Genomic DNA, 17,750 nt, shown 5'->3' with positions numbered 1-17,750 from the left:
CTTGGCTTCATCAGCTGTTAAAAGCTGACAGTAATAGTTAGCCTGCTTACCTCACAGTTATTATGAGGAGCAAACAGGTTAATGGAAACAAAATTCTTTGGTAAATTGTGAAGTATCATAAAAATGTCAGATGTGAGCAGGAAAAGGAGGGCAAAGATTTCAATACCCTCAATATAATTTTTCTGAGCCTAGAAAATTGAATTTAAAAGTGGCTTGGGGGTGCAGCTAGATGGCACAGTGGATAAAGCACTGGCCCTGGATTCAGGAAGACCTGAATTACTAGCTGTGTGACCCTGGACAAGTCACTTAACCTTCATTGCACAAACAAAAACAAAACAAAACAAAAGTGGCTAGGTAATCTCTCACTATCATCTCCTTTATCTTAGACTTCAATTCTTTTAGGTATAGCTTGGCTTGGGCAGGTAGGCCCTGTCTGCTTTCAGCAGACTGCATGTGTTTGAGCTTGTCAGAGCTGACAAACTCCCTGGATGCTTCTGGTCATGTGACAACCCTCCACTGAAAGATCTTGGCTTTTGGCATGTTTGCAAACCCTGAAAGGTCCCTTTGGCCTTCTCTTTTCATGATAGCAGGGTGCCACATCAATTAAAAGAAAAGATAGTTTCAGAGTCTCTTATTTCAACTCTCCCATGTGGCAAGTAGTGGGCTCTGCCTTAAGATTCCCCTTAAGAAGTGGGTGTGTGGGGAGGGAGGGAGTGGGCTTGTTCATTATCTTGTATATGCTTCTCAAACCTTGGGTCATACCTCCTAGGCTTATGCTATTTTTTTGTATTGATTCTAATTGGTCTTTCTGCCAAGAGTCACTCTCCATTCCAGTCTATACTCAACGTAGCTGGCAAAGTGATTTTCCTAAAGTGCATGTCTGATTATATCATCCCTCTGTTTAATAATCTCCACTGGCTTCCTCTTTATTATCTCTAGGATCAAATATAACCATCTCAATTTGGCATTTAAAACTGTTTACAACCTAGCATCTTCCTATCTTTCCAGTCTTCTTAACCATTCTCCTCCTCAATGCCCTCCACGATCGTCTGGCTATAATGGCCTACCTGTGATTCGCCACCCAAGACTCTCCACCTCTTCTCTCCAAGTCATTGTGCTGGCTGTCCCTTATGACTGGAATATGGTGCCAATTCTTTTTAGAATCCTATGACAACACTAGCAGACGACACCACTATTCTCTGCGGCCCTCAACATGACTTACTCTCTTAACCCTGTGCAGCCCCCTGCAATCATGAGGCAGGAAAGCTGTCATAACAACTCACATTCACTAGGGATCACAGAACTGGGATTTACAACGTCCTTATTTCACAGAAGAGGAAACTGGGATCCAGAGAAAGGCCCTTGCCCAGTGCTACTGGATGATACAATGAATAGACCATCTGGTTTGGAAATCTGGAAGACCGGGATTCAAATCCTGCCTCAGACAAACAGTAGCTGTGTGACCAAGGGCAAGTCACTTAATCCTCTGTGAACCTCAGTTTCTTTATATATAAAGTGGGGCTAATAATAATAGTACCTAACTCATAGAATTGTTACGAGGATAACATATCAGAGGTTATAAAGTATCTTCTGATATGTATATATGCATTTATTCACATATAACATGAGGAGAACAGAAAAAAAACACATAAAACTCTTAGTAAACCTTAAAGTGCTATATACAAAAGCTAGTTGTTATAATCCTAGATCACACAAGGAGTAAGTACATTGTAAAGATGGAATTTGGCTTTTTTTTTAGAGGCAGCCAGGGGGCGCAATAGGTAGAGCTCTGGGCCTTGAGTCAGGAAGATCTGGGTTTAAATTTGGATTCAGACACTTAGTAGCTGTGGAGTCTTGGACAGTCACTTAACCTCTGCCTCAGTTTCCTTGACTGTAAACTGGGTATCATAATCATACTTACCTCCCAGGGTTGTTGTGAGGATCAAAGAAATAATATTTATGAAGGGCTTAGCACAGTTCCTGGTTCGTAATAGACAATAAATGGTCCGCCCTTTCTCTAGTGAGATTCCCTCCCCGCTCCCCAATAGCAAGTCCTCACTGACATATTGAAAAAAGCTCCATATTAGCTGTGTGACCCTTGGCAACTCAACCCCACAGCTCCCCCTGCTCAAAAAAAAAAAAAAAAAAAAAGAGTTCTGCGTAGCATGAATCATAGAACCAAAGAACTTTAAAGCTAGCACACATCTAAGAGATCATCTAAGCCATCAAGGTACAGGTAATGAAACAGGCCCAGAAAGGTTAAGAGATTTTTCCAAGGTCACACAGCAAATCAGGGATAGCACAGGGCCTAAAACTTCCTCCAGTGCCAAGCCTGATGCTATTTTGACTATACCCTGAATTATTTTTTATTCTTCTCTTTATTTATAGATCTTCAAGTCACCATTAGTGCATGTTTTAAACCACAGGTTAATTCAACTAGGCAGACAGAACAATCCCTGACTAATGGTAAGAAGTTTGTTTACAGAGTGAAATGCTCTTAAAAGAAAGTAATAAATCCATTGCATCTGCCCAGGTCAGCTTTGAACAGGAAGATTAAGGTTTTTAGAGATGAGGACTCCGACTCAAGTTTCCCATATTTATATAGCCCATAAAGGCAACACATGAAAGGAAGCAAAATCTCACCGAAGCTGGAGAAATATTTCCGGGTTGAAGTCCCATTCCTGCCAAGGTCTTTGCTAACTCCACTGCATTCACTCCACAATTGGGTGCCACATTGGCTTGGCATCTTTTATGTACATTCATTTTACAGACTGGGGAAAGAAAAAAAGGATCCATGTTTATTAAAAAAAAAAAAAGAAAATATGTATGGCTGAAAAAAAACAGCTTTCTTGCTCTAATGGACTGAGATAGGGTCTACACATCCTGTAAAAGACATATCGTCATTGTGAGAAACTATAGCTATTATGAGGGTCACCTTAATGCCACTTAGGGTGTTCTTGACAGAGATAGAAAACTGAGAATATTGCATAATAATGTATTTAATATAGGGTTTTTTCTCTGTGGCATCATATATTCATCCAAACTATATAATATATTCGTATATAATGTTTATATTTATATTATGCACACATATATATTATATACACACATCATAGTGATTCTTTTGTCTCAAAAATCTTTTTTGGTGTATGGAAACTCCCTCTACCAATGCAGATCAATAATTCATCTGGAACTTAGCATCTTAGAAAGCTGCTTGGGAGACTGAGAAGTTAATTTTCTTGCCTGTGTTCATTCAGCTACTATCTGTAAGAGGCAACACTTGAACTCCTATGTTCCTGACTCCAAAGATGATCCTCTACCCACTAAATGAAATGATCATAAAGCACTTAGTTTAGTGCTTTGGCACATAGTAGGCACTATATAAATGTTAGCTCTTATTATAATTGTTGTTGTTGTAATCATCCCACTCCGTGTCAGCCTCTCTGTGACTCTAAAATAAAGACCTAAAAGTTCACAGCACAGATAATTTTAGTTCAATTAAATAAAAAAAGAAATGGAAGCATGTTAACTAACTCTATTTTTCTCATCAGTGAAACAAAAGGCTTAATATCACATTAAATGGACGCAGTGGAAACATTCTCTCTGATGGCAAACCTCTGAATAACGACACCTGCTGTTTCTGGGTATTGTTGAGGTGAGAAAGACGTGATGCACAATAGTTAAGGCATCCTGTGGGGCTGTGGTTCTCAAGCTGTGGTTCTATACTGCTTCACAGAAATAATCAAGGTTTTTTTCCCCCCTGAACATTTTTTCTTTTTAAGGTCAGTGCTGCTTTGTTCTAGTCTCATGCAATATTTAAATAATCTAAGACCCAAAAAAGGTAGCAAAGCAATACTGGATGCAATGTTACCAACAAAAGTGTTTCACTTCTCATTTTAGGCTGTATGGTAAATGGAGCCTTACGGGGTTACTGATAGAGAATGCTTGGCTTTGTAGAATAACTAAGGTTTCCTATAAGCTAAGGTTGTCATATTGTGTACTATAGGAAGGAATTATTAAATGGTATCCTAGTAGCCTGGAAAGTTCTTTTAAAAAATGAGCCACTGAGTAGTAGACTAGATGACCTCTGAGGTCCTTCTGAGAGAGGAGATTTATTTTTTTGTAGGTATCTTCTCATTGAAAAAAATATCTAGGCTGTTTCACTATAGCTACACTCACCAAGATCCCTACTTTCTTCCCTCTTTTCTTTGCCTCCAATTCATAAATTCGTAGGCAGTGAGGTGGCACAGTAGACCTGGAGTTAGGAAGACCTAAATTCAAATCTTAATTTGAGACACTTAGCTATGTGACTCTGGACACATCATTTAACCTCTGTTTCCCTCAGTTTCCACAACTGTTAAATAAGGATAACAATAGCACCTACCCCTGAGGGTTGTTGTGAAAGTAAAATGAGATAAGATTTGCAAAGTGCTTAGCACATTTCCGGATACATAGTAGGTGTTGTGTAAATGTGAGTTATTGTTATTAGTATTATTAATTATTTAGCTTTACCCTTAAGTAGCTCAAGAAGGGTTGGTGCATTCCATGCCTGTGAAATTGAGAAGGCAACTCTTTATGGGTGATTACTCAAGACAAACAACCCCTAAATTACTGGCTATGAAATAGCTGTAACACCCATTTGACAGAACACGATGGCTCTGCTCTTGCCTTATTAAATCCTTTTTACAGAAAGGGACCTCAAATTTTCTTGCCCTATTATAACAGTAGGAACTCTCCCATTTGCCCCTAGAGGGCTAGGGCTGCCTCAGATCAATCTCTCTTGTTTTTGTTGTTATTGTTGTTGTTTTTTGACGGGGCAATGAGGGTTAAGTGACTTGCCCAGGATCACACAGCTAGTAAGTGTCAAGTGTCTGAGGCCGGATTTGAACTCAGGTCCTCCTGAATCCAGGGCCGGTGTTTTATCCACTGTACCGCCTAGCTGCCCAATTTTTTTGTTTTGTTTGTTTTGTTTGTTTTCAGATCAATCTCTCTTACAAATATACAGCTGAGGAAGGACATGGTCAAATTTCTATATTATCACAGACAATGGGAACCAAACAAAGCTATCATAGTATATGAGATGCTTAAGGGCAAGGAAGAGTGGGCGAGGGGGAGAGGGAGATAGAGAAACAGAGTCATAAACAAAGAGAGACAGAGACAGAGACAAAGAGAGACAAAGAAAGAGTGACAGGGAAAGAGACAGAAGTAGAGATAGACAGAAATAGAGATAGAGAGACAAAAAGATGATGGATACAGAGAGACGGACAGAAACAGAAACACAGAGAGACAGACAGAAAAAAATGGAGATGGAGTGGCAGGGAAGGGAGGGAGAGACAGAGAGATAGGGAGAGAGCAATATGGACACAATAAAATTGTGGGTTAGCAAGCACCCTGGCAGGAAAGGGAACACCCTGGGTTACCTACATGGCTCTTCCTGTCCCATTCATCATCAGCCCAGTTCAGAAACAGAGCAGTTTAAAGCTCCTAAGATCAGTAGTGGAATCACCTGTAAGTGACCGCTGTATTTCCAGTCTGAATGAGATGCAGAAACCCAGTCTTCAAAAAACAAAACATGTACTAGCCCCTCCTCCCCCCCAAAAAAAACCCACAGAGAAAAACGCTGACCTAATTTTTCTTAAAATTCATTCCTGTTAGGGGGCAGCTAGGTGGCGCAGTGGATAAAGCACAGGCCCTGGATCCAGGAGGACCTGAGTTCAAATCCAACCTCAGACACTTGACACTTACTAGTTGTGTGACCCTGGGCAAGTCACTTAACCCTCATTGCCCACCCCACCCCCAAAAAATTTGTTCCTGTCTCTCCTTCATGACAGCATCTATAGCTACTAAACTACAATTTTCTACATAATATCCAAATTCCTCCCCCATCCATTCACGTTCTTTTACTCCCAAATACCATCAGCCATTACCCTCCTCCAAACAACTTATTATAATTTTTTCAACATTTGACTTAATATTTCAACATTTTATCAAAGCAGTTTTGTTTTCACCAGCAGCTTTTAAGACATATTCAACATGTCTGGCACACCATAATCAATACCAGTTGATGTGAATACAAGACCCACTTTAAAGTTTTGCAAAATATCTAAGACCAATCATCAGAGCCCAGCTTTGATTTCTTTGGAATCTCAGGAGCCTATACCTTGGAATGACAAAAAAATGTAAATGACAATCTCTCACTTTTACACTGCAGTCCTTGTCTCATTATTCCCCAAAGCAGGGAGCCACAGTGATCGCAGAAGGTGGGCACTTTGTAGTTGTGAACACTGAATTTGTGGGGAATGTTGATTCCAAATCTCTGTTCAGAATTCTGCAAAAAAGACAAGAAACAATGGGAGATGTGACTTCACTAAACATTAAAGCAGATATTTGTTTAAAAACTGATAGGCTATTCCCCCCAAAATATCAATTATGACAATGCCACCTGGTCTTGACAGAGCCCTGTGGTTTACATAGCGGTACTCTTTTTTTTGTTGTTTGTTTTTTTGTTTATTTTTGTGGGGCAATGGGGGTTAAGTGACTTGCCCAGGGTCACACAGCTAGTAAGTGTCAAGTGTCTGAGGCCAGATTTGAACTCAGGTACTCCTGAATCCAGGGCCGGTGCTTTATCCACTGTGCCACCTAGCCACCCCCTCATAGTGGTACTCTTTAGATCTCTATTCATTGGCTTACTTGTGAAGTAATTGTTTGTTTTTTGGGTTTTTTTTTTTGTTGTTGTTGTGAGGCAACTGGGGTTAAGTGACTTGCCCAGGGTCACATAGCTAGTAAATGTTAAGTGTCTGAGGCTGGATTTGAACTCAGGTCCTCCTGAATCCAGGGCCGGTGCTCTATCCACTGTGCCACCTAGCTGCCCCAATTTTTTTTTGTTGTTGTTGTTTTTACTTGTGAAGTAATTGTGTTATTTTTTTTAAAACAAAATTTCCAGGTACAACTAGACCCTTCTCTTTTCATCTCCCCAAACTTCTGAATATTTTGCTTCAGAATTAAATGTCCTTCTATAGTCTTCTTCAGGAAAAGTATTTAGGATTCCAAAGGGGCATTAGAGACCATGCAATACAACATCCCACCTCTCATTTTACAAATTAGATAATTGAGGCTCAGAGGGTAGAAATGACTCTCCCAGGGCTTCATGGATAATAAGAAAGCTTTCTATCACATATTTTTGTCAAGAAATAATATCACAGCAATAAATGGTATCTAGGGCATATGTTCCAAAAAGTGGAATGGGAAAAGCATATGTTAAGTAATTACTGTGTGCAATACACTGGGGATGCAAATAGAAAAATGGCAGCCCCTGCTTTCAAAGAGCTTACAATCTAATGGGGGAGATAACACACATGGAAGGTTTCAGTGGCAAATAAGATGGAAAGATCCCATGGCCCTTAGGACACAGAAGCAAAGCTGATGGTAATGCCTTTTCTTTACTGTCATAAAATGAATTTATCAAAAATGTGTATTAACATTTCCAACTTATTTTGTTGTTTTGTCTGGGTTTTTGCCTGACATCGAAAGTTTTAGCGAACTGAGAGGAAAACCCCAGCTGGCATGGTCCAAAAACTGTCCCTAGAATAAAATGAAACTAAAAATGAGCATTATGACATGATTTGGGAGGCAATAATAACACACTTAGAGATGGCAAGATTTAAACTTAATTGTGTATATTACCCCTAACTTTTAAATTCCTTCATTTAAGCTCCTGTTCATATTTCTAAATATAGTACTCAGTTCTTGTCTGTGTATTACACAAGAGTTAAGCACTACAGAATTATACTTCCTAACAAAATCATGTCAATTGTCAAATATCAATAATTCTCCAAAACTATGCTTGCCCTAGCTAAACAATAGTCAAGGAGAAAAAATGAGAGTGAATCATAAAATGTTAGAATTGGAATCCAGTTTAACTCCATTTAATAAATGAAGAAACTGAGGCCCAAGAGCATAAAGTGAATTTTTTTCCAAGGTTTATTTAAGTAGTTAATGAAGGATCCATTATTCAAATAAAGTTTTTCTGCTTCCAAGTTCAACATTATTTCCTCTAGACTACAATAACTTTGCAATTGTTATCAGAGTGTTGGCCATTACCACTAAAATTTGGTAAATAGAAGGAAATAAAGATTTTTTTTTTTAGTGAGGAAATGGGGGTTAAGTGACTTGCCCAAGGTCACACGGCTAGTAAGTGTTAAGTTTTTGAGGCCGGATTTGAACTCAGGTACTCCTGACTCCAAGGCCAGTGCTCTATCCACTGCGCCATCTAGCTACCCCCTGGAAATAAAGATTTTATAATACAAATCTCAGCAACATTCTTCCTGAATTCTGGCAATAAATTTGGGAAGAAGATAAATCTGAAATAAGGAAAATCCACAGAATGTAGACAAAATTGTTGCCATTCAGTCGTTTCAGTTACATCCAACTCTTCATGACCCCATTTGGAGTTTTCTTGAAAAAGATACTGGAGTGGTTTGCCATTTCCTTCTCCAGCTCATGTTACAGATGAGGAAACTGAGGCAAACAGGGTTAAGTGACTTGCTGAGGGTCACACAGCTAGTATGTGTCTGAGGTTGGATTTGAATTCAGGTCTTTCTGACTCCAGGCCCAGCACTCTATCTACCACATCACCTAGTTGCTCACGACAAATAATGGATTTAATTATCTTAAGCAGAACCAAGCAAGTGCTAATACTGAAAGAATAACTGTGTAATAGTAAGTAATTAAGGAGTAACAAGGAGAGTCAATTTGATTGCATAATTACAATAAATCTTGGATAAGAGAATTTTCTCCTTACCTTTGCATCCACTTTATTTATATTTTGGCAAGTACAGGCAGTAACGATCAGATGATGGCAGCGCTTATGAACAACACAGGTGCAGACTATGAAATTTAAAAAAATATGCATTAGAAAAACTCGTAGCTAAAAATATAATGGTAAGTGGATAAATAAATGCTAGTTCTAAACAATGCCAAGATGGTGGAATGAAAAATCAACCATCAGCCCATCTCTAGGTATATACTCAGTGTGGTGTTGGTAAATGTCTAACAACTGGGTCTCTCCAAAAAATGTATGTATAATACACTTTTAAGTTTAATTTGCATTAATAATATTTTCCCCATTATTTTCTCAAGTTTAGAAATCAATAAAACAATATATGAAGCCCTGATTTGTATCATTTGCTGATTGTGAAGTGTAAGGGCTCCCAATGAAAATTTAACAATCAGTTCTCTTGAGCTGGTACAAGCTTGCTCCAGTACATCCCTGAAAATCCCCTCCTCCCTATCCCTGAAAAGGTCAAAGACAGGAAGGACTCATGTATTCCAAACTATTCATAACAGCACTTTCTATGATAGCTAAGAGCTGAAAACAAAGTTGCTTCCCATCGACTGGGAAATGGTTTGACAAGTTGTGGTAGGCAGATATGTTGTAGGAAGTGATGATTATGAAGAATTTAGAGAAATGTGGGAAAACGGATCCATTGTAATGTAAGCAGAACCAAATGGAAACAACAACAAAACATCAAATTAAATATTATGATGATCGAGTTTGGTCCCAGAAAATAGATGAGAAAATGCTTTTCCCTTTTCAACAGAGGTGAGGTAACAAAGGAAAGGAACATTACATATACTATCAGACTTGGTTAAATGTTGATTAGTTTTGCTCAGCTGCTTTCTTTCTTTTTTTATTCTTTGTAACAAGGGGTGGCTGACTAGGGAGGGGGAAAGAGGAAGAAATAAATTTGGAAATAAAGGTGATATAAAAAAGCATCAGGGGCAGCTAGGTGGCGCAGTGGATAAAGCACTGGCCCTGGATTCTGGAGGACCCAAGTTCAAATCCGGCCGCAGATGCTTGACACTAGCTGTGTGACCCCTGGGCAAGTCACTTAACCCTCATTGCCCCGCAAAAAAAAAAAAAATCATCAGTAACTCCCCCCCCCCAATAAAAGGAATTCATCTAGCTGTTTCCCCTATAAGATCACATCCATCAAGGTGTTTCTTTTCTTTCCCCACTGTTATTACTTGTATTGACAGGACTTTCTTACCCTTCCCCTGGACTATAGCTCCAAAACTGGCCTCCCTGCCTTCATGTTTCCCTACTCCAGTATCCTTTATACTGTTAGAAAAAAACTTATCCAACTTTGCCTCTAGCCATCTCAGAATGGGGCTTCGTGTTATTCATGCTACCTTTTCTTTAGTGTTGCTAAGTAGTTTAGATCTCAGAACAATAATTAAATGAGTCCACATACAAAAATCAGTATCTTCATCTTAAATGATCTCACAGCTGGTTTTTTTGGGGACACTGGCTTGAAAATGGACTTAGATTTCCTGTCCCTGTATACTGTTGCTGTTGCTGTTGATGATGACGATGAGTCATGTCTGACCCATCAAGACCCTTTTCTTGGCAAAGATACTGGAGTGGTTTGCCATTCCTTCTCCAGCTCATTTTACAGATAAGGAAACTGAAGCAAATAGGGCTAAATGAGTTGCCCAGGGTCACACAGCTAGTAAGTGTCTGAGGCCAAATTTGAACTCAGGAAAAGGAGTCTTTTTTACTCCAGGCCCAGCAGTCTATTCACTGTACCACCTAGAAGCCTTAGTCCCTGTATACAATACACTACTATATATGTGGTCCTTATGTGAGTATCACCACTAACAACAAAGACCCTAAAAACCAAACTTTATCTTTGAGAAAGAAGTGTATTGTTACATTTACAGTGTATTGTGATCGCTTTCTAAAAATTTTAAGTTAAAAAAAAAAAACCTGAGATCCATAATGTAATCAATTGAATAATATTATAAAACAGAGAGGGAGAAAAAGAAATAAAAGTAGGTTATTGAAGCATCTTTAAAAATGAACAGAAGAGAAAGAAGGAAGCTCAGTGAGACAGAGAGAACAACATTGAAAGTAATATTCTGAGGGGCAGCTAGGTGGTGCAGTGGATAAAGCACCAGCCCTGGATTCAGGAGGACCTGAGTTCAAATCCAGATTTAGACACTTGGCATTTACTGGCTGTGTGACCATGGGCAAGTCATTTAACCCTCACGTCACTTAACACTCATTGCTCCATAAAAAAGTAATATTCTGAATTTATTACTTATATATATATATTTTAAAAAGTAAGATGTACCTTTTAATGATTTGTGGTATCACAAATAGTCTTCTTTTCTGGTCTACTTTGTATTCTTTCTTTCTCTCTCTTCCTCTATCTCTCTCTTTTTTTATCTATCCTTTTCTTTTTTTTTTTTTTGGTGAGGCAATTGGGGTTAAGTGACTTGCCCAGGGTCACACAGCTAGTAAGTGTTAAGTGTCTGAGGCTGGATTTGAACTCAGGTACTCCTGACTCCAGGGCCAGTGCTCTATCCACTGTGCCACCTAGTTGCCCCTCTCCTTTTCTTTTACTCTATCTCTCCTCTTCCTCTGTCTCTCTTCCTTCATAGGAAATTCAGAAAAAAAATCATCATAAAGTTCTGAACTTTATGATGATAGGCATCTTGGCCCATGATCCTTCAAGACTGAAATTCCCCCCCCCAAAAAAACCCCCCCAAAACCCCATAAAAACAAAATAAGCAAAATAGAATCTTAGTATCTTTGCTGGACCTTAACAGAAGCCTATTAGCTTTTAGAATTACAAAAGATTCTAAAGACCATCTGTTCCAAAACATTTATTTTCCAGATGAGGAAATTAAAGATTAAAGAGGTTAAGAAGAGGAAGGGATAAACAAATTTCAGGACATAGAAATATTTAGGTTCTAATTTGAGATATAATGTTTTGCTCATCATTGAAAATGGAGATATTTAAATATATTATTTTTGTTTGTTTTTTAACATTAGCATTTTTTATAATGTTCCCTTACCTTGGCACTGATAGCCTTGTTTCCCAAATAATCCCCTGTTGAAGACAAAAATAAAAATATGTCAGTCAAAAATGTCAGCAGTAATTATCACATAACTAAGAGAATTAAAAACAAACTTGAATTCTGTTTTCTGATTATTTACAAAGATGCATAATTCTATGGCAACAACCACAACTACATGATTCCTGAGTTAGTGTTTGAAACCCTATTATGAGGAGCTGATAGAAAAGATAATCTAACTACTATAATTAATTTTTGTAATTTCATTTCAAAAAATACCTCAATAAATCACAAAGCTACAATTCTCACAAAAATAGAGTACCATGTATGAATGCATTTGCTCTTTCATATTCTTTCTTGTTTTCTGTGCTATTTAAAAATAATTACTATAGATACCAGTTTGGGGTAAGCATATATAATTTATCAATATTATAACAGTAAAGGAGTGACCACGTGTGTCCCTAACTTCTCATGGTCTCAGGCCACAGGTAGAGAAAGTATGGAGAGAACACAGGCAAAATCATGTGGTCCCAAAAAGCCAAAGAGAAGCTAACATAGCTCCTGTCCAGATTTTTTATCCCTTTTGATAGAGGTGGGTCATTATACATTAATCAAGACTAACTGGGTCATTTTACATCAAACAAATCTAATTGGTTAAGCATCATTTAACTCTATTGATTGACATGACTTGAAAGTGGTCTTACAGATGACATCAGGGGAAAGAAAGCAAAAGACCCTCACTCAAATTGATTAGGGCAAAGTCCATCTAGACAAAAGAATCGATCTCCATTCCTTTTTTTCCCTTGGGTTTGTCTGATGAGATTTGATGAAGTGTCTCAAGGAGAACTGGACTTTGGGGGTAGGGAAGGAAGAAAGAACTGATCTCTGGGTCCTCCAAGAAATTGACTAATAATATTTTCTCACATTTCTTATATGATAAGTAAATAGAGGCAGCTTCTTTCTTTCATGGCACTACACTCTTAGGTTCTTCAAAGGGAAAAGAAGAAAAGTAGAACTTAGTTACTCATGACTTCAATCCCTGCATTATTTCTTAGGCTATGACTCATATAAGTGTGCATAGGTGTGTGTATATATGCATGTATGTATGTTTAGACAGAGAAACTTCAGGAAAATATTTTCTCCTATTAGTAAATGATCATGTGTTTGAATTATTTCAAATATGGAATACTTACTACCTATTTATAATTAATCTCTACCGCCAGTAAAGCTTCACTGTTTTTCTCATTGTCGATATATTCAAGCTGACCCACTTATACCCAGCTCCCCCTGGGAATGTGTGACCATTAGCCTAGATTCACAAGACAGCTGCCCATGATTAAGGGTGTAGTCTGTGGCCATGAAGGTTTCATTCACAAGGATGAAACCCATGACTGTCCTTATTAGCACTGTGTTCCAAGGATCTGAGTTAATTTGTGATGAAGACGATAACAGTGAATGTAAAATTAAATATGAATTTTTATACAAGTTGTTGAGAAGTGAATGGGATTTGCTGGTTTGCTGACTCCAATTTAGATGTCTTACTTAGAAGTAAGAAGTGAGGCTATGAATAAGAAAGTAAGCAAGTAGAGTGGGGCTAAGGAGACTTAAGTATTTTTCTCTTGTAGAAATAAGAAAAGATTTACATGATTTGGTAACTATTTTTCATCTGTATACTTTGCTAATATATGTATATGTATATACACACAGAATCTTAGTGCAATTGTAACTAAAGCTAAAGTATAAATGCCCATAAAAATTGTGGCAGACAAACATAAGAGCATGATTGTGCTGTAAGAAATGACTAATATGAAGAATTCAGAGAAATAAGGGGAAGACATATGAACAGAAGCAAATGGGGGAAAAACAACAACAATAAAACACTAAACTGAATGAAATAATAACCAAGTTTGTTCCTTGAAAAAAAAATGAGAAAAATCTCCTTTCTTTGCAGAGGTGAGGGATCATAGCTAGAACTAAAGCTTAAAATCATGCTAAGATTTTTTTTAATACTTTCTGTGTATGTGTTCATACATGCAAATAAACATACATATACATGGATGTATGCACACACAATATACATACATAATAGTCTATATTTATGTAGGGCATTATAATTTACTAAGGGTATTCCTCACAACAATTCTAAAGGTAAACAGAAGAGACACCACCTTAGAGGAGGAATAATGGGGAAACTTTCAGAGAAGCTGTGACTTGTCTTAAGTCATGTTGTTAGTAAGTGGCTCGTGTTTAACTTGAAAATGTGACGTTGATGCTAGTTAGCACTCATGACTCACCATTTGGAACATTCCCCCAGGTGAATATAAGTCCTCTCATTTTTTGCCTTTGGATCCCCTGCACTCACTGGATCATAGATTTAGATCCAGAAGGTGCCTTGAAAGTCAACTGTTCTAACCCTCACTTTACAGCTGGGGAAACCAAGGCAGAGAGAGAGAGAGAGAGAGAGAGAGAGAGAGAGAGAGAGAGAGATTAAGGGACTTGTCCCCAGTCAGAGAGGGAATTAAGAGTCAGGATCCCTGGCCCTCTGCCTCCAGATGCTATGTTCTTTCATGATGTAGGTACTTTACAAATGTCTTGAATTGAAAAAGACTAAACCTGATGAATGGATAATTTAGTAGTGTTCTACTGTGAAGGATGATGTCTACTCAAATCAAAAGGTGATCATAAATAAGAGTAGAGAGCAGATGACCTGGGCTCGATCCTGACTCTGTCACTTTCAAGCTTTGTGACCTTGCCCAAATCATTTAATCTTACTGAACATCTTTCCTCATTCCTCTTCTTAAAAATGGAGAAAATAAGACTTGTGGGGATCAAATGTAGGGATTGATCACAAAGCCCTTTATAAATGTCCCTTATTGGTACACTATAGCTTGTTTGATTCTCACAACACTATGGGGTAGGTATTATTAACCCCATTTTACACATGAGGAAACTGAAGGTTTAGAAGGTAACTGGCTTGTTCATGGTCAAAAAACTGGTCAGAAGTAGAGTTTTAATCCAAAACTCTCTTGACTCTAGGTACAGTAATAGTGTTATCCATTTATACTTTGCTACTCTCATCCAGAGGTCAGCTATATGGTACTGGATCTAGAGACAGGAAGACCTTAGTTCAAATCCAGCCTCAGACACATACTAGCTGTATGACATTGGGCAAGTCACTTAACCCCTTTAGGCAGCTAGATGGCTCAGTGTATAGAATGCTGGACCTAGAGTCAAGAAGATCTGCATTAAAATCTGCCCTCAGAAACTTATTAGCTGTGTGACCCTGGGCAAGTCACTTAACCTCTGTTTACCTTAATCCCCTGGAGAAGGAAATGGCAAACCACTCCAGTATCTTTGCTAAGAAAATCCATGGACAGTATGGTCCACAGGGTGACAAAGAGTTAGACACAACCGAATAACTGAACAACAACTCATTCAAATCCTGTACTGTACTACAACCATTACTAATGTTAATGTGTGAAAATGTTCATTTGACCCAACCAATACTGTATCTAAAGTTTTAAGCCAAGCATGCCTGTGAAAATTAAAACAGGTTGTCATTTTCTTATAGGCACTAATGACTGGGTTGTAGGAACATTTAAAAATGTGCCAGCTGAGGGCAGAGAGGAGAGAGTGCTAGACTTGGAGTTAGAAATATCTTATTTCACATCCTATCAAACCCTTAATAGCTCTGTGATGATAGGCAACCCCTATAAGCCTTAACCTCTTAATCCTTGTGAGTCTCAGTTTCCTCGTCTATAAAATGGTGAGAATAAGAGCACCTACGCTCCCAGGGTTGTTATGAGGACCAAATGAGATAACATATGTAATTGTTCTTCAGTCATTTCAGTTCATGTCTGCCTCTTCATGAACCCATTTGGGGTTTTCTTGGCAAAGATACTGGTGTGGTTCACCATTTCCTTCTGCTCATTTTACTGGTGAGGAAATTGAGGCACACAGTGTTAAATTATTTGCCTAGGGTCACATGGCTATTAAGTGTCTGAAGCCAAATTTGAACTCAGGTCTTCCAGACTCCTAGCCTGGTGGTCTTTCCATTGCAAATGCCTAGCTGCCCCAAACATATTTAAAGGGCTTTATAAATCTTAAGGTGCTATATAAATATTAGCTTCTTGTTCTTGTTCTTGTTCTTGTTCTTCTATCATTAGATTTGGGAAGGACTCTGATGAATTTCATAACTATTCCTACTTACTTTAGGCAATGACCCAAAGTCTTTTGCCAAAACATATATATGATCAGAAAGAGGTGGATCTATGTGTTCATTCTCTCCCTCCCTCTCTCTCTCTCTCTCTCTCTCTCTCTCTCTCTCGTTATACTATCTATGCCTTTTCTTATAATGCTGTAGCTTACTCAGTTGATTTACAAGGTAGACTTGCCTTCAAAACACTCTTGATGATGTGATGAGTGGAGATGGCTTCCCTGAGGTAATTTATACTCCTATTTTTTAACAGAAATACCAAAACTTTTACTAGAAATCAAGATGTGATTGTTGATAGAGGTTAAGGTATGTAGAATATTTTTGTTTTAATTTGGTCCTTTGATTTCACTGGTTTAGGGGAATCTTGGTGAGGAAGGTCCTTCTACAACTAAATCACCTTAAAATCAGACTGAGAGGTTAAGTAATGTTCTGAGGGTCACAAAGCTAACAGTGTGTGTCAGAGTGGGCCCAAGTATTCCTGACTCTCAGTCTCATTCTGTATCACAATATGAAGTGGAAAACAGCCATAATTCTTTTTGCCTACCATATTAATGAAGAATTGCTCACATAACTCAATATATATCTACAAAACCAAATGAACTGTCAACTCATAATTACTCAGGATTTGATTATCCACCTTGTAAATAATCCAGACCCTTTGTTCCTTTTCTCCTCTCTACCTTCTGATCACTTGCTTCCTATCCATTTTATGATATATTATCATCTTGAGCAGAGAAAGAGAAAAGAAATAATAATGCATGAAATACACCCCTGTAATCCCTGCTGCTGGGTAGGACAAGGCTGGTGGATGACTTGGGCTCAGGAGTTCTGAGCTGCAGTAGGATGCAGGAGTGTGCTGATGAATGTTAACAACCATCTCTCCAAAAGAAAAAAAGTAGGAACAATATACTTTTAAGTTTTATCTTCATTAACATTTTTTCCATAATTTTCTCAAGTTGTTTTTTTAACAGCCAACACAACAATAAACCAAGCCATGATATGTGGCATTTATAGATTTCCGAAGTATAAATACACTCACATTGAAAATTTAATAATTGGTTGCCAGGAGCCAGTTCAAGCTGGTTCCAGCACACCCCCTGGTCTAAAGCCAAACAGGTATCCAAAAAGTCTAGGACCAAAATGATGAGCCCCTGGGAACCTCGAGTGACTAGGCTGCCTAAGAAGATTTCAACAAACCCAGGTCAGAAAAACAAGGAGGGTCAAAGCTTGCATGCCAATCAATACTGGCTGCACTTCTAGCCAGGGCAAGATAAGGAAATATAGGAAAGGAAGGAAGGAAGGAAGGAAAGAAGAAAGAAAGGAAAGAAGGGAAGGAGGGAGGGAGAGAGAAAGGGAGAAAGGGAGAGTCAAAGAAAGAAAAAGAAAAGGGAATGAAGAAGGGAGGGAGAGAGGAAGAAAGGAAGGAAGAAGAGGAGAAAAGAGGAAGAAGGAAGAGGGAAGGGACTTCTATCAGGGTGTTTTAATACTTGTTTGGAGCTTTGATAAAAAGTTTGAGAGTATAATAATTCAACATTATTGATGAAAATGAAATTCCCAAGTCACACACAAACCCCCCCAACCCTGTAAATTCACCATTCTATTCCTGCATCACACAATTAAGCAGAATAAAGAGCTGTTCTATAAAAATCATAACTGATAAGGAAAAGTGTAC

At 38.2% G+C, this 17,750-nt stretch overlaps 1 protein-coding gene across 1 annotated transcript in view; it reads right to left on the bottom strand.

Annotated features, from left to right (window-relative positions):
• The window catches only part of PRKCH (protein kinase C eta), a 290,916-nt gene that overhangs the window by 125,873 nt on the left and 147,293 nt on the right, over positions 1-17,750 (bottom strand). The window contains exons 4-7 of the mRNA XM_043990361.1: positions 11,863-11,897; positions 8,801-8,886; positions 6,199-6,328; positions 2,644-2,771 (exon numbers count right to left, since the gene is read on the bottom strand). Coding sequence (XP_043846296.1) covers positions 2,644-2,771; positions 6,199-6,328; positions 8,801-8,886; positions 11,863-11,897 — 379 coding nt within the window. The remainder of the gene's footprint in view (positions 1-2,643; positions 2,772-6,198; positions 6,329-8,800; positions 8,887-11,862; positions 11,898-17,750) is intronic.

Source organism: Dromiciops gliroides, chromosome 2 (genome assembly GCF_019393635.1).
Source record: "Dromiciops gliroides isolate mDroGli1 chromosome 2, mDroGli1.pri, whole genome shotgun sequence".
In the NCBI taxonomy this organism is placed as follows: domain Eukaryota; kingdom Metazoa; phylum Chordata; class Mammalia; order Microbiotheria; family Microbiotheriidae; genus Dromiciops; species Dromiciops gliroides.
Note: the sequence above shows the minus strand (reverse complement) of the source record. Positions and strands in the feature narration are given on the sequence as shown.